This window comes from Osmerus eperlanus, chromosome 17 (genome assembly GCF_963692335.1).
Source record: "Osmerus eperlanus chromosome 17, fOsmEpe2.1, whole genome shotgun sequence".
Taxonomy (NCBI): domain Eukaryota; kingdom Metazoa; phylum Chordata; class Actinopteri; order Osmeriformes; family Osmeridae; genus Osmerus; species Osmerus eperlanus.
In genome coordinates, this window is record NC_085034.1 from 10834824 (window position 1) to 10857342 (window position 22519).

Genomic DNA, 22519 nt, shown 5'->3' on the forward strand with positions numbered 1-22519 from the left:
AGACATCTCTGACGTTGATAACAAACCAAAGCATCAACACAATAGGTGTGTTCGACTTCATGCAGCACCGGCGGCGCCGACAGCCGCCTGCAGGGCTGCAGACGACGCCGGCGCGGCATGAAGTCGAACGCACCTAATGTTATGGGTGAGCGAGTTGACTGTAGGAAGATGGCCGCCATGTACGGACGTTCGACTCCGTTGTCCGGCAACGCGGACGAGACATCTACCCTTTATATACATCTAGACTCTAGATGTATATAAAGAACCCTTGCAGTTGCTCTAGATTCTAGAGCAACTGCAAGGGTTCTAATGACGACACAGCTATTTCATGATTGGCCAGACTCACACACGACAACTTTGACGCGTGTTTTGTAATTATACTGACACCTTCAGTTTCGCCAACGCTCAAATCCGGACCAAACAGTTTAATTGAATTAAAAATGTGTTGAAGAAAGGGTTTTAGTCCGCCTCTTCACTAACGGAAAGACTAAGTTTAATTATAAATAAAGTAAAGTAAGCAAACAGCGCTTGATCGGCCATGACTAACGTCAATGCAGCAAACCACGAGAAGCTGGAATGTCCGACTTCACAGAGCCGTTTCAACTCCTCCCCGACTGCAAGCGGCTACTCTCTCCGGTAGTTTCATGCAGCCGCAGTCCATGTCGAACGTACCTAATGTCTACACCATGCACGCCATATCCGGGTACGTCATATCCGGATGTTCTATCCGGCGACAGTTTGAGAACACGTGAAAGATGGAGCAGGGACTAACTGCAACAAACACACTCCTCATCAATGGAAATGAGACAGATGATGACGAGTTTAATACCTTTTTGGCTTTGCATTCTGCCGCTCTACAGTCCTCACGAATCCCCCCGATATATTGGAAGAGTTTGTTCTACAAACTAGCAAACGAGGTCTGAATTTAAAATGTTATGCCAACATAGGGTTATGCTAGCTAATTTCCAGTATTCAATGTCATATATTTGTTCAGGAAACAGTAGCTCTTTGCCTGATGATTTTTACAGTATACAAAATATCTGGTGTAATGGGAGTTTTATTTCTGAGATACAAGTTCGACATACCAGGTCTAGTAATTACATATAGCCCAACCAGTTATTAGCTCACTTATGGCTCTGGTGTAACTGCAGTGCCCCAGACAGCATCAAAACGAAACGAGCAGTTGTGCAGATGGGATAGTACGGCAGACTGTCACTCCTACTGATCTGCAGTTCACTACTCTCTGGGTCCAGGTGTATGACGCAGGGGAAGTATTTGGAATCATACAAGTAGAAGAGAAAGAGGAGGAGGAGATGGATGGAGCTGAAGATCAGGAGAGGAAGAATTCAAACCCTGGATCCGTGATCACCTGTAAAGTTGTCGTGACCCGTGAGAGTGGCCTGCAAGTCTCTGATCCTACCAGGTGGGGGTGCTACTGTCCATAAGATCAGCTGCCTTTTTTGTAAAAAAAAAAAGAAAAAAAAAAGAGTGGTGGGTGATGGAAGATCTGATTCTTTAACCCTCGTGCTGCCTTCGGGTCACATGACCCAAAGGTTCATAACGAACCATCGTTGTGTTTACCCAATTTTACCCAATACAAAAACAAATAAAAATAATTTTCTTTTAACCTTCGCAATGTGGGGGGTCTGAGACAGCCCAACGGTTAAAATAAAATGCTTCACTTTGTTTTTGTATGCGGTAAGTTGTCGCAATACGACGGTGGGTCACAATGACTGATGGGTCAGAATGACCCGAAGATAACACAAGGGTTAACTGCACTCCAACAAGTTTGTAGACGTACCGTGAAGTTATCTAATGTCAGGCTAAAGGAACCCCTTAAGATGGTTTGTAGAAAGGGTTGCATCGTGAGTTCAGCAAATACTTATATTTGAGAAAGGTATACTACTTAAACATACTAGCAAAAAATAAAGTTTAGGTAGCCTACACTGGGAGAGAATTTGAGTAGAAAGTTAGACAAACATGAACGGTAATGCCAAATTAAATTTGGTATTCAGTATACACCAGTTGTAACTCTTATTAAATCTAGTGACCATTCTTCCCTATTGGAAACAAAGTTGAGAAATGTTCTCCCTTGGTTAAAAAGTGTTACTGCTGGCAGACTGGTTATTGGGTGTGCTCAAGCCTTCGGCGAGAGCACAACCTTTGTTCTCTCACATATATATTTATTTATTATTATTTATTGTTTATTTTCGCCCCCCTAAAACTCAGTCAATATTTGGCCTACATACACAACGGCGGTGTCAAAAGGTTCGTCTTGGTAGCGATTGCGTTGCTTCTATTGGAATTTACGTTCCGTTGCATGGTTTGGGCTTAAGTTAAGTTTTTGTGGCGAAAAGTGAAGCTAACGGTGGCTAATTTGCTAGCCACAGTCACTGACGTTACTAACGTCACTACGTCACTAACGTCACGAAAACACGCGTGACTACCTGTAGCAGAACATTCGTTTCGCATCTGTTAACTTGGGGGATAGCTAGGCTAACTATAGCTTTACTGCAAGGCAGCTGCAGGAACGCCACAAGCAAAGAGGCCAGGGTGATAACTATTTACTCATTTTACTTTGTGATATGACACACAATTGTGATGTGTAATGTACAATATAAGCTGATATTATTAAGGAAGTACATCTACTTTCGGAAACAGTAGTCTACTATTTCACTGAAATATTAGCATCATGACATTAGCCTGTGTTGCCCGGGCAACACATACTACAGTGGTCTATGATGTATCTGTTTTCAATCGTTAAAATAAACATTCCTCACATATACATTTTCGTTGTAGGATTTATTATGACATTAGATTACAAGTAAACGATTTGTGGGTGAAATTATCATTACCTGTGGTTTCAATCCAGTGTATCACTGCAACGCTGTAGCCTACGCGAGACACTACAAAAACATTTACACAGCTGTAGGAAGTCAAACGGCGACAGAACATGTTCGGCACTCCCCTTACTTAAATCAAAAGTCTATCTAACTACTAACCTGAACTTCATTGCCACAGCCTAAACTTTGTCAATCTGTTCATGAAAATAATTAATTTCAGCCTAAACCGTACAACGGAACGTTAAATCCAATTCAACCAACGCAATCGCTACCAAGACGAACACAGCAGTAGTCTAGTCTGTACTACTACTGTACCGTAGTAGTACAATTTACCGGGGCAGCTTCTCCACACAGGGCTATATCGCATTTTGCGTTGTTACTGACAATGATCGCTACCAGTGAGCTTTTTATGAATGAGCGATTTTCCACTAAATAAATGTCAAGCTTATTTACGTTTTGGGGGGCATATTTTCAGTTAGCAGATGGTACTGTTTGAATCGCGATTCCATCTTCTACTGCCGGGTAACGTCGTAGAATAATCTTCAAAGGGGGTTCTTTATTAATGAATGAATGCAGTGAGTAGGCTAAATGCATGAAAATATCACGAGAAGGGAAAAACTTAAAAGGACGTTTAAGTCATAGAGATTAGGTCAATTTGTACACCGGTCTGCCAAATGTATTCGTTTTGATTCAACGATGAGGCTGCCTCTTGCCTCTTGGGGAAATGAGAAGACATCCATTTCATTCTACACTTCATTCGTATTTTCAGTTGTAAATGAGCAGCAAAAAAAAATGCTTTTAAATCTATGTCATCTTTATAAATAATAAGTATGCCTTTTTATATAAAATACAGAAATATCAGTTGTAAAAATGTCATTAAAAAACGGACCCCTGTCCAACCGACGCAAGCAAGCACACCCTACAATTTCCCCAGAAATTGTACCCTCTCTAGTTTACATTGTCATTTAGCAGACGCTCTTATCCAGAGCGACTTACAGTAAGTACAGGGACATTCCCCCAAGGCAAGTAGGGTGAAGTGCCTTGCCCAAGGACACAACGTAATTTTGCATGGCCAGGAATCGAACCAGCAACCTTCTGATTAATAGCCCGATTCCCTAACCGCTCCGCCATCTGACCTTTTGTAAATGTATAAGTGCAAATCTAATGGCATACCCTATAAAGGACACTGGACTCACTAGCAGTATAATTGTAAAGCAAGAGCTTTGAACCAGGGCTCCAGACTAACTTGTTGCCTTGGTTGCACTGGTGCGCCTAACTTTTTTATTTAGGTGCACCAGCACAAAATTTAGGTGCACCCAAATTTTTCCTTGTGTCGCCACAATTTCAAGGTCACCTTTTTATCACGCTCCATATACATTCATATATATTATGTAAATGATCTTAAACAAGAATAAGGTGTAGGTAAATATTTTTTTTATTTGAAGCACAATCATACTGTATATATATAAAAAAATATTTTAAGTGCTTCACTGAGCTACCAAACTAAAACATTTTAAGCAAAATAAAACATTTCAAAATAGAAAGTGCTACAATTTAAAAGTGCTTCCCTGAACTGAGACCTAACATTTCATGGCTCAAAGTCTTATAGCGGGTCCCACCTTGCTGTCCCATGCCCTTCAGATGGCCAACACCTGTAATTTGGCCTTCTTGCCCTATGGGCTTGGCTAAATCATCTTGCCACACTCTCCCTAGCATCAAAATCCTAGCTCCATGGGTTAGCTACATGGCCCAGCTTCGTAACTCAGGGGTCCGCAATTCATTTTTACAAGGGGCCACATGAGAAACCTGAAATGTGTTGGAGGGCCTCATCAATTTGCTCACTATTCATTTTCTCCCATTGTAAAAAGCAGTAAAGTATATATTTTGATTAGCTGCTACTGGTTATCAGAAGAATAAGGATATTCTGTAAATATTAATATAAATATTTTAGATTTTGGTGTAGGTCAAATAGGAAAGATTATAGAAGTAATAAACAGTATAAAAACAACAACAGTGTTTCATTTTATTTGTAACCAGTTAATCTTCACAAACACTGAAAAGTTGTTTTGCAGTATGTTAAAGATGTGGAATTGATCAACTTTATACAAAAAGCAATACGTTTTTTCAGTTCATTTTGTTCTGTGAGAGAAATCCACTGGGCTTGAACAAGTGCATCGAAATCTGTCTGAATGTCTGAGGTGGATATGCGAAGGACAGCTGACAGGTAATGATCAGGGTCTGCAGTTCAACTAGCAAACCATCAGCCCGCGCCCACTGAATCAGTCAAGTTCTTATTATGTCCGCGTTAGTTTTTTTTCTTCACAGCTTTCACTTTGACCTCAGTAAACAGATACTTAGAAGTCCATGTCTTGTTAAAAGTTAATCAGTGGCAAAGTTTTTCATTTTCGAGGGCTAACCAACAGCTAACTCTCCTGTCGGTGAGGTTGCGCAAGCGCACATATGTAAATCGCCTGATCACTGTAGTCTTTCAGGACTACATATTTACTACCGCTCAACACATTTATTTATTTTAAATTTTTGATTTACCTCACGTGGGCCGGATTGAGACAGCCTGTGGCCGGTTATGGCCCGCGGGCCATACAATGCCCAGGTCTGCTAAACTGACTCTCTGGTGCTCAGGTCGTAATTTCAATCACACAGCACGGAGCTACAGGAATATCTGGACCACAGCCAATCAGAGGCAAAGACCCGCCCCATCTCTGTCTCTGATTGGTTTAGACCACGATATGATCCAACCATGAGTGTCAGTTCCGTTTTAGGATAACAAACGCTTCGTTTGTGGAGAGACAGCGGATGCGAGGAGGTTAGGTGCATCGGTGCGACCTAGGACAAAAATTTAGTCGCACCCGTACACATTTTGGTCGCATAGTGCGACCAATGCGACCAAATTGGTCGCACTCTAGAGCCCTGCTTTGAACACAACATGTGGGCTGTCCATCGTATTGGTGTGGTTCTTGACACAACTATGGGCTAGACACAACTATTGTTCCTGAGGCAATTAATTCAGAAGTATTGTCATGATTTTAGAAAGGATTACCGCTTGATTACCTATAGTAGACGATTTGTTTAGTAGTTTGTTAACTTCTGGGAGATAGCTAGCTACCTAAAATGACCAGACAGCTGCAGAAAAGCCACAGGCAAAGGCCAGGGTGATAATGTAGCTAGCTATGTTTCCAGTATTGTCACAATACCAATATTTGGACTTCGAGCCTGATACCAAGTGTAGTATAGCGGTACCCGATACTGAAACGATACTAATGATTTAATAGAAATTGAGTAATTTGTCACTGGTTTCGTCTTTTCAACTGGAACTTTTTACAATGTGTATAGAAATGTAGGCATAAATAAAATGGTTCCCCAGGTGTTAGAACCCCTGAACCCCTGTTCCTTCTGTGCTTTATGTTAGAGACTGTTGTAAAGATTAAACTTGTTATACATAATGATAATCATAAAATAAAGAATTAAACTACTTTTCTAGGTGCGCTTCTCAGGAGTAAATCCTAGTGCGTAACTGAGATGAGTAGCCTAAAATAATAACGACTAGCCGGCTTATAGGCTATAGTGCAATAGTTTATTGGTGCCTGCAACAGAACATAAGGTTGTTTAAAACGACACACACAATTATATTAAAAACATAAATTAAAATATAAACGACCGTCCGAACAGGGGGATGCTCCTGAAGAACTAGGCATTGTCGGTTCTAATTGGGATACATTACTCTAAATTACATTAGGGTACTTCTCCAAGTAAGTTTGCACAAACAATGAATTTACTATGGCAGGAAGGTGCATACGGTAAACATGTAGTTTTAAATATAAGATGTAGAAAATTAACAATACTATACAATGTAAAACATTTAATATAAAAATATAAAAGAAGATATAAAGAAGAGTGCAACATGGTTGGTGCAAAAATTGTGCAATGTGCAGTAAAGTAACATAGTTTTGAGAGTGCTAGTGACAGTTGGAAGTTCTGTGCCTTATTTTAGGGAGGACAAATGTTCTGATCTCAATGTAATCACAACGGAGAGCTCCAAGCGTTAACAAATGCAAAAATGAACTTATGCTCATTTAACATTGTGATAAAAAACACAATTGTGAGATTTAATGTACAATACGATGTACGCTGATATTATTAGTACATTTACTTTCGAAAACAGTAGTCAATTTTCGCTTGTTGACTAAGGGGGTTACAGTAGCTTAATTAGCCTCTGTTGGACGACATATACGATAGCGGTCTGTGATACATCCGTTTTCAATCGTTAAAATAATAAACATGCCTCACATAATAATTAACTTTTTATGATTTATTATGACATTATATTACTAGTAAACAATTCATGGGTACAATTATCATTATATACCTGTAATTTTAAGCCAGTGTAGCTCACTGTAATGCTGTACGCGACGCGGTTTAGAAAAACGGAATACTGCTGTTTAGGAAGTAGTGATGTGTCGTTCGTTTAGTATGACTCGGGAGTAACGAGTAGTCTCAGAGAGCGATTCGTTCATTTTCTTGTGAAAACACTTTACACTCAACAAGAGGTAGACACATGACAGCTTACACCCTCTACCTGGAACACATTATAGCATCAGATGTTTAAAAACAGTCCAACTCGGATGTTGTGTATTACTTTTTACAGGGCTTTTGGGGATCATTTGCAATGACTACCCCATTCAGGGTCAACCAATGTCGATTTTAAGTCTCCACTAAACACAACAAGAGGAAGAGCCAAGACTACATAAACACTTTCAATATTATGGTATTCGTTGTATAAAAACGTCTCAATAATGTTCTCATATTTCTTTGTGTTTTTTGGCTATCCTGAGCACAGCCAGCTAAATCTCCAGTGTCAGTTTTAATCACCGCCACTGATTTAAAAAATGAAGAAAATAAGGTAAATTAAAGACAGACAGTGACACAGAAAGCAAGTATTTAATTAAAGATCCTGTAAAGTGGAATTGAAAACGAGTTTTAAGTTCATCACACCACAGTAGAACGTGTTGTTAACTACCCATCCAAATTGTATGTTAAATTAGGCTTTGAAATCGTGAGAAAATCAGCAGTCTGCTTGAGACTGGGGGGGGCATGTCGCCAGATAATTTATTTGTTCAATGAGTGAAACATACAGATGCATATATAAAAAGGTTGTTCCCCTGAGCTGTAACACATGTGTAAAAATGGACACCAGAGACAGCAGACAGTGAGCTCTCCAACTACTTCTAGCACATTAGCTAGGCTACCATTTCACCAAAATACCATTATTCTACACCAAGTAGCCTAATATCAAGTTAGCGGTTTGCACTAACTCATAGCAGAGATACCTCTGGAAAAGTTACCTAGTATAATTATGTTAGATGATTTTCTGTCAGAGGATGGGCCAAGGAAAGCACCACAATGAAAAGAGTTGACTTTGTTTATTAAGTCGAGCTGCTCGGATCACGTCACCACGACAGGCAGAGTGGTTGGCATGAGTGAGAAAACATGTCTCTCAGAAGTCCTTTATATATGGCTGGACTGTACAAATATAGTTACCACCACAACATCTCCTTAAACGGTACACATTCCACAACTTGATGCACAGAAGAAACAACACACAGGTGATGCGGTCATCAATCATTGCTTGTGCTATTCTCTGCATCTTGCACTTAACCTAAGTTGACCAGAGCACATTCCTTGATCTATATGTGTATTGTCCAAGGCCTGCTCCGTGACCTCTTGACCACAGCAAAAGACAACCTCACACATGTATAGAAAATCTGCGTATCAAATTATAACAAGCACACAGAACTGAGTGATGAACTGCTGGCGGCGGTGGATGGTCCAGGTGCGACCGGAGGAGGAACGGCCGAGAGGGCGATGCTCGGTACGGCTCTGCGCTGCAAGAGAAGCCGTGTGTCCGTGAAACCTGTCCGTCTATGGTCCATGTTAAAACTATCCGCCGTGAAATGGTCACTGCAGAGCCTGTAGTTGTCCAGCATGTGTAGCATCTGTAGTTGTCCAGCAGGTGTAAAATTGATCTTTGGCGATGAAAAGGCGGGGGGCGGGCCCACACCAATATTCTTTCAGGGGGCCCAGAATTCCTAGCAACGGCCCTGCCTCCGAGACAGGATTGTATCGATGCACAGGAGCTTTCACATAGCCGGCAAGCTAATTGTCAATATGCTATGCATAAATATTTTTACTTTAAATATGATGTAAAGCAAATTCCATGATTTGGCTAGGGGAACTCATATTAATTTAAAAAAACCTAATAAAGTGACATTTTCATGCCATGGGACCTTTAAGTCATTCATAAGTTTAAATCCTTTTCATAATTCGCCTTCTTGACTCACTAACATTCTATTCTTATCTACCCTCCCTTCCTCCAGTGTGTTCTTGGTGGACCATGCATGGACGTACCGTGTGGAGCATGGCAGGCAGCAGCTAGAGCAGATTCCTGGTCTGCTGCACAGGATGGCATCTCTCATGGGGGTTCCTTTCCACGGAGAAGCTCCAGACCCCGACACTGTGGATCTGGTCATGGACTGCATGTGGAAGTACAGCCAGACCTATCAGCTGGCCCAAGGGGTATGCACAAGGGGAATGTGTGTGTAATGTGTGTGTGTCCCCCGCACACACACATTACACACTCAACCCTACACATACATATGCATACAGTATACATATAAATGGTAAATGGACTGCATTTATATAGCTCGTTTTCTACCTTAGCGGCACTCAAAGCGCTTCACAATGTTTGCCTCTCATTCACCCATTCATACTCACACATACCAACGGCGGCGGAGCTGCCATGCAAGGCGCCGGCCTTCCCATCGGGAGCAACATATAATGTAGCATGATAAAAAATAGAACAACAAAAACAATTCCACTGCTGTCTTTATGATTGGATTATTTTATTTTGCCTCCATTATCAATCATTACCCTGCTTCTTCCATTTCTCTTGCAATTCCTCTATTATCCTCCTGGCAGTTGGTCCACATTCTTTCCTATCTCACCCTGCTGCCATCTTTTTTACATCCCTGACTCTTACCTGGCTCCCACCTTGTTCCTTTCCCCCTCATCCTTCCCCACCCTGCTGCAATTTTTCTTAACCCCCCACCCCATGCTTCTGTTCCCCATGCCTCGTCATCGGCCAGTCTGCGGAGGAGAAGGTGCCAGTATGGTACATCATGGACGAGTTTGGCTCCCAGGTGCAGCACTCGGACCAGCCCAGCTGCTGCATGGCTCCGTTCTTCTACACCCAAAGCCAGCTGGCTTTCACCGTGCTCTGGCCCCTTCATGATCTGCAGGAGGGAGGTACCTGTTACACATGCACACTGTTTTATTATTGTGGGTCTTACCGTATTTTACATTGTCTGACGATTGTGTGCAGTGTGCACCTCCTCTTTCACCTAGCTACTCTTCTTTGGAACTTATACATACTGTATGTAAGGTAACACCCCCCACTCCCTTGGTTTATCTGGCTTAATCGTGGGTACTTAAGGTAATGCATTAAGCCTGGCCATTTGCCTTTAGGAATTGTGCCATTGTGTTTTTCAAATTTTCAACGTCTGGACTAGCACATCAGAGATCAAATCTAATCAGAATCAGAATTGGTTTTTATTCGCCATGAAAGTTTGCACAGACAAGGAATTTACTCGACCTAGGCCACAATCAGTCCGATTCTCCCTATGCAGATTGTGTTGGCCAGGAGACATCCTTGGTCATGACCCGGGCAGAGACCAAACCACAGATGTCGGTGGGGGGGGGGGGGGGGGGGGAAGGGAGGAGCAAGATAGTCTTGCTTCAGCGCTCTCCAGGGGAGTTGTTTTCCAGCGACGGCCTTGGCCAAGGCCTGTGCTGGTTACGGGGCCGAAAGTGGATAAGATTGGGGTAGCCTTACTTGCAGGGACAAGGCAAGTGTGTGTACCTTTTGAATGATCAAGGTCAGAGCTCGTATCATTTTGAACCGGCAGTGTAGCAAGTTGGTCAGACTTTTAGTTTACATCCCTTGTGAAACTTTTGGCCTTGTCAGTCTCACCTCAACTTCCTTTTGCAAGGGTCACGTACAGTTTAGCTTGGAGAAGCCCTTCCGCTACTCTTTCACAGGTGCGCTTCCTCAGGAAAATCTGCAGATGCAACTATACAAAAGTTTAAACTTGACCATTTAAACATACATTCTTTATCCTCTTTCCACTCCCTGTTATACTAGTTTTAAGGTGTTTTTACATATAGTCATTTTCAAATGAACTAAACTCAGTCCTCTTAATGTGAGCCAACAGAAAAGACACTCTGTTCTTTTTGCATTCACATAGTCAGTTAATTTGAAAGAGATTTCAGTTCTACTTCTGGTCCACTTTATGGGGCCTCAGTCCTCTTTCTGTTCACACTATCTGGTACTCAGACCTTTACCGCTTTGGATTATGGGTAGTTTTCACTTTACTCATGTTATCACTCTAGGTAAAGTACTTTTGATGGAAAAATATTTGTGTGTGGTAGACAGTTGCAGTTTGATGTGTTGTTCTTTCCATATCTGGAGGTGCAGTAGTTTCTTATTTTGACCAAACCAAAGAGAAGCAAGTGCCATGTCATCTTATCAAACTAGATCATAGCATCACTTACTCTGTAGAAGTATTGTAGGTCTACCTGTAGTGTATTTTTATCAAAGTCTTTTTCAAATCTTCAAAGTTAAAAAAGACAGAACTGGAACGTAGCTGGGCCTGAATGCAAAGAGTTTATTATGTCTCACAAAGTCAAACATCAACAAACTGGTGAGTAGGTTCCGAAACTAACTTCCTTCTGCTCTCTTAAAGGCAGGATAGGTACATTTTGCCACCTTGCATTTTTTGTTGTTGAAAGGTGATGGGGCAGATTTGTTTAGTTGTCTCTTGCTGTGGTCAAGAGGTCACGCAGTGGGCCTCTGACAATACACATATAGATATTGGAATGTGCTCTGGTCAACCTTTGGAAAGAGCTAGATGCAGATAATAGTACAAACAATGAGTTACGACTATAACCTGTGTGCCATTACCAATGTGCATTATTAGTGGAGTTTGCGCTGTTTAAGGGCATGTTTTGTGGTTACTATAATTGTACTGTCCAGCCATATATAAGGGACGTCTGTGAGACCTGTTTTTCACTCATGCTGACCACTCTGTCGTGGACGGTCACGTGATCCGAGCAGCTCGTCTAATAAACGAAGTTAACTCTTTTCCATTGTTGAGCATCCTTGGCCTACGTTCTGATAGAAATCCATCTTAACAAAATGATTCAACCCAAAATTTCCCACCCCTCCCTTCAAAGCCACTCCTCCAAAACACATGAGCCTGACTACTGCCGACAGGTAGGTAGGTTGACAGACAAGTAACCTGTCCATCTTTGCAATCAGTCCTAATGCCGTCCAATCATTAGTGCCAGCCCAACTTTAATGATTGTTTGTGTTTATTACAGTCCTGCGATGCCCACAAATGTCAGATTGATTTAATTTTACTGTCAAACCTTTAGATTTATTGGTTGCTATCAGGATTTGAAGTTTATTTCAGCAAATATGACAACGTGCTTCTCAACAACATTCTCAATGATGGACATCTTCAGCATGCAGAATACAAGATACAGTAGTTATGCAGAATATAAAATACAGTGGGTTTCTGTAAGAAACATGCCACATCCTAAATGAATGAGGAGTTTATGGCATGATCTCATACCGCATGGACTCATTACTGCATTATCTCATTACTGCATGGTCTTATTACTGCATGATCTCATACTGCACACTCCTGGGGTCAAATGTATCAAACTCTGTGTAAATTCATCCGTAAAAGTATGCCTACAGGAAAAACGGAAAAACTCTGGCCCTCGTACATTTGCAAATGTAACGTTATCAGCGCCATTTCCAACCCGCAGAAAGCGCACGCGGTGATACTTCAGTTTACATCGTATTTACCAAACCTACAGTTCATCGGGTAATCAACGCCTTTCTCCGCCCACTATACCGTAAATTGCGAGCATTTAAATGTGCAATTGAATGGGCTTCCTTCTCTCTTTCTATCATGGATCCGCCACCAAAGTCAAAACAGCGAAAACAAAGATTTTGTGATAAGGAAATTGCTGTGCTTGTTCATGAAGTAATAGCGAATTTAAATATTATACAAGCCCGAAATTCCACACCGACACAAAAAAATGCCATCTGGACCAAAATTACAAATTCCAGTAACTGTGATATGGCATGGCTGCTTCATCTGTAACAAGTAATTATTTTGTGTTCACTCAACTGAAAAAGTGTGATCCTTTTTCTTGCTCGGATTACTGCTGCCATTTCACCAGGAGGCATATGCGAAGAAAACCTGCATCCTGGTTTAAACCTGCTTTTAAGAGGCACATAATTTTCACCGCAAAATAGAGGCGCGCTTTCACGGGCGGTTTTTGTACATACCGCGGAATACATAATTAGGCACACTTTACGCATCCCGTCCCATTTCTTTATGGGTTACTCCCACTTTCCCATTGACCCTCCCGTGAATGCATATGCATGACACGGAAAGTGACAGTCTGCGCTTTTACCTCAGTGCGGCATGTTTGTACACACCTCGTAGAGGTGTGAATCTTCACTGATCTCCCGACTCAATTCGATTACGATTATCATCTCTTCGATTCGATTACTTGATGCGTCAAATACATTTTTCTATTAAAGCCATATAGGATATTTGACTTGAGAGAATGCATTAAGATACTGTATAGTTCAATATATATAATATAATACAGTTTTCTATATTACTTAATATGGATATGTTTTCATATCTTTTTTATTTAACAAAGTCTGAACACAACAGACAGCATTATTAGTAGTATTGAAAACAGAGTTGCATCAATCCTCGGAGTTGCTGGCCCAGAGTTAGCATTTTCCGCGGCAGGTGTTGTTGCTAGCAACTCAGGATGGAAACGGCTAATGTGATTCCTAAAGTTGGTAGTGTTCCCAACGTATTTAATTTTGGTGGGACAGGCTTTGCATATCGCATGCAATGTTTTCAGTTTGTGCTTCCCAGCCTGTTGGTAAAATCCGAAATGAAGTTCCATATCTCAGCTTTTAAAATGCTTGTAGCGTTTTTAAGGACGATCTCACAACCACCCTCAGCCATTTTGCTGTGGCACGTATGGGAATCGCGACGGATGACGTCAGGTAAATGAGACCCAGATGAGACGACAGTCTATCATAGGTCTAGATGAAACGGGTTAAGGCCGATTTATACTTCTCCGTTTTTACGTATAGACGGACACAGGGAACGCCCTCTCCGACGAGGAATTCCCTCTCCGTGCCCTCTCCGAGCCCCTCGGAGAGCTCTACGTGCACCTCCTGATTTTCGTGACTATCCGTCTGTTCGTCCGTCATTTTACGGATACCCCTTGGCTGTGATTGGTCCGTATTAAGAACCGCTTGCGTCAGGGGCGGGGTTGCCGTGATAAACAGGACGAACAGAATCCTTTGACCGCCATTGCTGTAAGTTTTTACAATTCATATTTCAGCTAAACAGTACATGTAAATTAGCATCTGAATTAAAATGTGACGAGAAATGGGCAGTGTAGTTGCTGAAAATGTGCGTATTTTATTTATGAAACGGCTAATTTGTACATTTGCTCCGACTTCTCGATAACCTAGATAAATAAACACTCGACGACGACTTACAAAAAAACGTTGCTCCACCTACTCTTCTGGCTGTGAATTGTTTTCAGCACCCACAGCCTTCTAAACTATAAATTCAACCAATCCGTCCGACTCCGTCCGTCCGTCTGTCCGTAACGGAGTCGGAGAAATATAATTCGGCCTTTAGACTACTGAGAATGTTATTTTTCATTTGAATGTCTATGCCGCGGACGGAAAATTAATGAGCGACATCATTGCGTTATAATCGATAATGGTCGGCCACTGCATCGATGCAGCATCGTCCATGTCCGCATTGTGATGCATCGATTATTCGATTAATTTCAACACCTCTAATACCTCGCCATGCTTTTACGCGCACGTTAAAGCATACAAAAGCAACAAATACGCCTGAAGTGGGCGCAAAAGCGTTAGTACATCCTTGGGAAAACTATGAAAAGTGTCAGCATTCCCTGTACAGCCTGGAACACTGCATTTACGACTGTGATCCATTTTCAATGTCCTTGAAAACTTCTTTGTAATTCCTGTGGAAGTACACAAAGCAGCGCGCAGCAAATTTTGGGGTGTGACAAAGCTACAGACCAGAGCCAAAAAAGGTGGAGGTGGATTTTTTGAAACCGACCGTTTTACAGCAGCAGTTTAAAATTGTGAGATTTGCATAGGAAAGAGGTGTCAATGGACTTTGAGGTTCACTGTATGTCCATTTTACCCACTGAACTGTCGTTATTCAACTATGACAAGGTAAACTCGGTTTCGCAGTCAATGACCCCTTTAAAATAGTGTGTAGCTAGTACCTTCTGAATTTAGCCCTAGCTAAATTCAGAAGGCAATAGCTACACACTTTTTAGTTAGACACTAGCTAACTAAATAGGGACCCATATCAATCGGCTTGCTCGTGAAAGTGACTCGTCGGGAATTTCACGAAAATGTGGAAGAGCTAATACAAATAAAAAACGTCACAACATTGTACTTTAATGTATAGATACACACCTATATCAAAACATTCCGGCCTTAAAATTAATAATGAATACATAGATGATTATACTAACAACATTTTAAATGTTGTCCTTTCAAGGGAAATTATATAAATAACTCCAAATACACAAACAAATGTTTTCTTTTTCCTTCTTCAAAGCATGTGCAAACTTTTCATAATAACACAAAAACAAACACAACCAAGTAAAAAAGATTGTGGATGGCAAACAAAGAAAAGCAACTGTACTGTTCAGTTTAGACAGTATTTTTTGCTCACACCTCGCTGCTTTGCTGCTGGCCACCAATAATAATAATAATAAGAAGAAGAAGAAAAGGTAGAAACACAGTAGGTGGCTTCGCATCTTCGCTGCTTGGCCACTAAATTATAAAACAATGTTTTGTATATTATTTTAATAGGTCATGAGATGAGTCAAACACAAAAACTCTGATCTTCATTGGTTCTCTTTCAGACGAAGTGACACGTGACTACGCATATGGTGAGAGCAACCCTCTGCTGAGAAGATGCCGTTTGTTACCGTGGGTACCAGCTAACCTTGAAGGGGTCAATACAGTGACCCCTGAGCCCTCCGACCTTTACTATGAGGTAAACAACCAACCTAGCCATATTTATCAAACAGTTTCACTCACATCCAGACGATAGGATAGGAGAGCTGCATGGAGAGGCAGTGAAAGAACTTATGTTTACATGAATACATCCCCATTTTGGAATTCCTTACATGTCATTGTCACATGTCATTATTTTGCTCTATCCCCTACACAATCCCTGTTCTTCTGTCATTCCTCAACGTTACAGACCATCTCACAAGAGAACCAAGAGAAGTTTCCAGTGGAAATCCTCTCCTACAGTGTTCCTGAAGACAAAGTATTTAAGTAAGATGATTAATCATCAATGTTCTGCCTCATACCATCCCTGCTTATGTATTTCATAACCAAGACCCACACTCACTTACCTGTCTTTCTGTCTCAGGGTGTACTCGGACATGAATCAGGTTCGAGAGAACCTCAAGCATCCAAGGTTCCAACTCACAGACATGAAGGAGGAGGCAGACATTATCTGGGGGTTCTCCCACATCAGAGACTACAGGTCAGACTTAGGTCACACACACGGTCACACACAGTGTTTATTAAATCTAGTTTCTTCCCCCTTGTTGGGATGTCAATCAGTGGCCGGAAAGATGAACAACAATTTCCTGTAACGTTCCTGTAAAGTAACAATAAAATATGTGTTCTGAATTTGTCACACCACAAAAAAAAAATTGTTACCTAACCACCCAGCCAAATTTAAGTGATTTTTGTCGCCAAGTAACTAAAATAAGCTATCAAATCTTGAGAAAATTAGCAGTTTTCTCAGATTTCAAACGCTGGGGGAGTGTCCGCTGAGGTTGCTGAAACCATGCCCACTTGTTGGAAAGCTGCTCCTCTCTCAACTGTCAAATACCTCTACAACAAAAATGGATGATCCTAGCAGTATTGGCTTTACACAGCCTTATAAATTTGAGCGTCCTTTTACTTTCAGAATGCACTCCGCTCAGAAAACGAGACCAATATAACATTAGGCTACATGCAGTAACTTTGGCTAGCTTACTTGAATATAATGTTAATGATAATATAAGCTAATGTTAATTACTAATATAGTTACTAGTTAGTCACTCTGGACTACTATAATTATAACATAAGCACACAAGGCAAAGACAATGGCACCAGATGTCAGCGGGACAGGGGTATTAAGGCCGGGGGATACTCGGTTTGGCCCCGTTCACCAGTAACAGTGGATTGTCACTGATTCCCAGTTGTCTCTGGAGAATGTTTCTAAAACTACCCAGTGTAAAATGTTCACTGCAGAGGTGGGTGTAGGTGTTAATGATGAGATCTCCATCAAGGTGGCTCTTCACAAAACCAATCCACCACTCTTTGACATCATCTTTTTGGGGAAATCAGACCATGTGATGTCAGTGTCCCCCCCAGAATTTGATTATATTTGTGGTGGTAGGCAGGGGCGGATCCAGACGTTGTAAAAATGTGGGGCTCAGCCCAAACCTATGTCTTAGTATCGGTTAGATGTGAGTGTAGATAGGGACTTCAAGTAATGCAAGCGTGAGAAAGTTCTTTGCATTAATTTGAGCGCTAAATAGTTTTTGGAGCTTTACCTAATATAAACGTTAAGTTGAGAGACAGACAATGACAGACTGAGAGACAGACACTGACAGACTGAGAGGCAGAGACTGAAAGACTGAGAGGCAGAGACTGACAGACTGAGAGACAGAGACTGAGAGACAGAGACTGAGAGACAGAGACTGAGAGACAGAGACTGAGAGACAGAGACTGAGAGACAGAGACTGAGAGACAGAGACTGAGAGACAGAGACTGAGAGACTGAGAGACAGAGACTGACAGAGACTGAGAGACAGTCTGTCTCAGACAGTGTCTCAGACAATATGCAAATTATAATGTAGCCTTTATTTGTCTGCTGTTTCCTACGTTATCAATTGATTATGTTATGTTTATCAAAATGTTTAGCCAGTTGTCATGATTGTAAGATGAATTCACCATACAGCGCTTGCATGTACAGTTCTGCCTAAGAGGTGTTTGCTATGTTTAAATGTTTCCTTTGTGCTATGCAAAGATGCATTTATCTAAACTTTGGCAGTACCCATCCTCTCTCTACTTTATACCAGAGGAATGTACCATGGCCATTCTCTGGGTCAGTTAAAGCCCAAACAACTGACTTTCTAATAATGAAACACAGACCTCGGCCTACGTCCTTACTTACATGTTAGCCTGTAATTCAATTTTAGCCACAACAGTTGGAAAACCCCCACCAGATATATTCATGTAGAAAGGTGAGATTTACCCCAAAATGGTTAAAAAAAAGTTTTTGTATTCGTAGAAAAAGATTTGCATCCGTAGAAATTGTTTTTCATCCGTAAAAAGTGTTATAATAGTGTAAAATAGTGTACAAATATTTTGCATAATACAAACTTTTTTACGGATGCAAAACTTTTTCTACGGATGCAAAATATTATTGACCCTAATTTGACTCCATATTCCTGTCCATATGTGAAATGTTGAGCAAGACACTGAACCCCAAGTTTTTCCTGAGGCAAGCAAGCGCCTTGCATGTCTGTTCCACCACCATTGGTGTGTGTGTGTGTATGAATGAGGCAAAACAGGGAAAGCGCTTTGAGTACCGTTATGGTAGAAAACCGCAATATAAATGTAGTCCCTTTACCTTAACTTTAAAGATCTACAATGTCACTTATTAGGCAAAAGACATCACAATAAGTGTAAATAATATTGTTAGGTTTTAATCCAAATCACTCAATCCATTAATACATTTTGTCATTATACAACTTCTTACGCACGCCTCCCGAAAGAGGGAACGCAACGCCCCACTGCGCACAAGAACCTTAGGACCGGATGGTAGGATATGGAGTCGTGGTGTAAAAACAAGGGAAGCAAGGCCAACTATCGTTTAACAGTGTTTTATTTACTGTTAAAGAAACGTGCAGGGAAAAAGGGGCTGGGCACGACCAAAACAAAGAAAGAAAAACAGGTGTCTCTATCCCTACCTCATCACAGTATTTCCCTAACTAGCACCGTAGGTCTGGCGCTCTACCCACAATACAGGGGTTGGTCGGCCCAGGGGCCTGTACTACGAATCAAGATTTGGCGTTAGCGAGTTAACTTCAGGTTCAACCCAGGGTTTTCTGTACTACGACGGAGGATCACTTGTTATCGGGGTAGATCGCCATGGTAACACATGCTGAACGGCTAACCTGGGGCCTGTACTACGAATCAAGATTTGCCGTTAGCGAGGTAACTTCAGGTTCAACCCGGGGTTGTCTGTACTACGACGGTGGATCACTTGTTACCGGGGTAGGTCGCCATGGTAACACATGCTGAACGGCTAACCTGGTCGGGAGCAGGTTAAGTTGGAGATCAGAGATCAACCGGTATAAAAGCCCCGCCCACTAACTCATTCTTGAGGATAATGCCGTCACCGTTCATAGAAGATCCTGTGGAGCTTGGTGCGCGGATAGTGAGAGGTGCGCTCAGAAGAGCCAGAAAATTTAGAGACCGACAAAACCCTTTCGCATTCCCTCATGAGTATCTTTATGAAAGATATAGATTCTCAGCAGAGGGAATGACGTATCATTGCCAGCTTCAGCCGTATGTTGCCAATGCGACACATCGAAGCTGTGCGCTCACAGTCCCACAGACTATATATACCGTTTCGTTATTTCGCTACCTACTTTTATAGTGTGGGTGATGCGGAGAACCTGAGCAAGAACACGGTCTGCCGCGCAATTTGCAAAGGATTTTCTTCAATGGCTGTTGCCACCATACTCTGATTAATGGAGTGATGAAAAAGAGATATCCAAAGTGCCCTTTGTAAAAACTTTGGACTCTAATATGTTGACAAAATGAAACAAGGATTTTCATTCTGTCTTCATGCAATGTTCTGATTTCCGTTCTGGAAATGTATGCACATTATATCATATTTTACAACTTCATGCATCATTTGCTCATTTAAACATACATTTACAGGAAACTAGTAATGAAAACAATATTTGACCTAATATTAGTTATCAACTGGGGAGGTTTCATGTTCATATGTTATCCCTATTCACTGGGGTGTCTCCCCTTAACCCATTCTGTTGTCCTTGGGTTGCTTTGCGCCTTTTCCTAATCATTTCCATATCAGAAATGTGTGTTTCTTTCAACCAAAACATTTCAAACCAAAAATAACAATGTGTATGGTACCATACAATGCTCTTCAAAAGTTAAATAAATGATAATTTCACTACTTTCATTGAATTTGGATGTTTCATTCACTTTTATAGCATTTTTCAAAAAGAATAAATAGGACATTGAAAGAAAGAAATGGTGAAAACCCCCACAAAAGACTCAAAATGCACACAAAAAAGCCACAAAAAGGTATAAAAAGACCAAAACGTAGAAAAAGGTTTAACAAATGCAGCCTTATGTGTTCTCCCTTCCTATAGGAACACAGAAAAGCCAGCCTTGTTGTTTTAATTAAAAGCCTCTTATACTCTATATCGAGCCTCTTATACTCTATATCGAGCTCCAGGGTTCTTTTCTACAGGGCCCTCGCATTGTCTGCTCCAACCTGAAACAAATAAAGAACATTGTCCCTTTGCAAGGCACACTTGGAGAAAGTTGAAGGTGTCCATTTGACTACTGTGTTTCAAGGTTCATTGCTTATAATTTGTGTCTTTGTCTTGGCCTTGAAGTGGAGGGCCTAGGCTCAGGGGGAGGAAGACGTTCCTCTTCCTGCTGAGGTTAACACCATAGCAATTTAATCAATTGAGTCATATTTGAAATTAGCACTGTAAGGACTTGTGTCTCATGTTCAGACCACCACCATTAGCAAGTCATTACAGACACTTCAATCACAGCCACAAGTTCACACACTCTCACCATCTGTGTTGCAAGTGGTAAATAAAACTCAAAAGTGTACCCCCAAAATGCTCTCTGAGCAGGCAGACACAGTTTCCTGATCATCTAGGACCTCCACTTGAGAAAGTAAATGGCATATTTGATCAATATTCAGCAACCACATATGGCATACATACTGGCGTATGACTATTAGTTTCACTGTTACCTCTGTATGGCACAAAGGGACAACAGTGGGTGGTGGCAGCAACACCACTGTATTTTCTGTCACTGCAGAGAACAGTAATACATTTCACTCCTACAATATTCATAAATAATTGTTGAATGAACATGGTCACATAGATTACTTGAAACATACATATGCTTGGGTTTCCGAGCTGCTGCCACCAGGGTCTGAAGAAATGTCCCCTTCCACTCCTTCCATCATGGGGCGACCCTGATAGAGGGCCAGCTCCTCAGCAGGAGTGAAGTCCTGTGGAGGAGGGCCCCCCCAGTTTTCTTTGCCTTATGTTTCTTCCTGTTGGCTGCAAGCAATTTCATTGTTCTATAGGCCCTTTGTAGCTATACCAATATCCTACAAAAGGGACTGACTCAGGCAATTCAGCCTTGTACTTGTTGGCCTTAAAATATGTGCAAGTATTGCCTACTGCTACTTACCGTTTTGAATTATGGTTTTATATAATTTTTTTATTTGCTCCCACGATCGTTTGCCACTGCCAGGGTTGCAAGTAAAATAATACAGCAACAAAAGTTTAACGTTATGGAATGCACACGTGTAATTATGGTCACATCTTGTGCCTGGGGCACAATATATCAATAAGTCATGTAGCGTACACATTTACAGCGTCTGCCATTTTCTGCCAGCTTAGCAGCAGCGACTTTGCTGATTTTTGTCTGTATTATATGTCTGTATTCCTGATATGTTTGTATTACAATATTTCACGCAGGAGGAGTACACAAAGTTTGGAAGATTATTGTTGTCTCCTCCTGCGTGAAATATGCGACTCTTGTTTTGTCCATGTTTACGATTGGACATACGGTGCAAACACCGCCCCTTTATGTGAACGCGCACGTCTCTAGATTGGAAAGATCTGGGTTGAGTTAGAGAGTTGATAACCGCCGTCGTGATACCACTTATTGCGATTGTTACGCTTCGCGTAGCCGGGTAACTGAAAGTGATCCAGAGCACGTTGATCTTGATTCGTAGTACAGGCCCCAGGTCTTACCTTGTGTATATAGACAATAAGGTTATCCTGCGGGTAGTGTAAGCCCCGGGGCCTCTTGCCTAAAGCACGTGGCTTTCCCCTTTCCCCCTGGAAACAAAAGCAGAAGGGTGTTAACCCAAATAATAATGAACAATGTTACCAAAGATACAAGTACAAATGACAGATACAGACCCCCAAATGTCAGAAAGCAGCACACAGAACAATAGAGACAGCAGTCAGCCAAGCTCCTTTGCTGGTCAGCCACTGAGGGTTAAATAAGGCACATCACAGCTGCAGCCACTGACGAGGGGGGGGGGGGGGGGGGGGAGCAGCGCACTGATCCGGGGATTCGACCAATCAGCCAGCCACTGCAACTAGCTTCAGAAGCCATCTTGCCCA

General features: G+C 41.6%; 1 protein-coding gene across 1 annotated transcript in view; it reads left to right on the forward strand.

Annotated features, from left to right (window-relative positions):
* Positions 1-719: 719 nt before the first annotated feature.
* The window catches only part of ttll12 (tubulin tyrosine ligase-like family, member 12), a 46137-nt gene continuing 24337 nt past the window's right edge, over positions 720-22519 (forward strand). Inside the window, exons 1-7 of the mRNA XM_062483193.1 lie at positions 720-917; positions 1254-1423; positions 9236-9434; positions 10004-10163; positions 15948-16081; positions 16292-16368; positions 16466-16582. Of these exons, the coding sequence (XP_062339177.1) occupies positions 756-917; positions 1254-1423; positions 9236-9434; positions 10004-10163; positions 15948-16081; positions 16292-16368; positions 16466-16582 (1019 nt within the window). The 5' untranslated portion in view covers positions 720-755. The remainder of the gene's footprint in view (positions 918-1253; positions 1424-9235; positions 9435-10003; positions 10164-15947; positions 16082-16291; positions 16369-16465; positions 16583-22519) is intronic.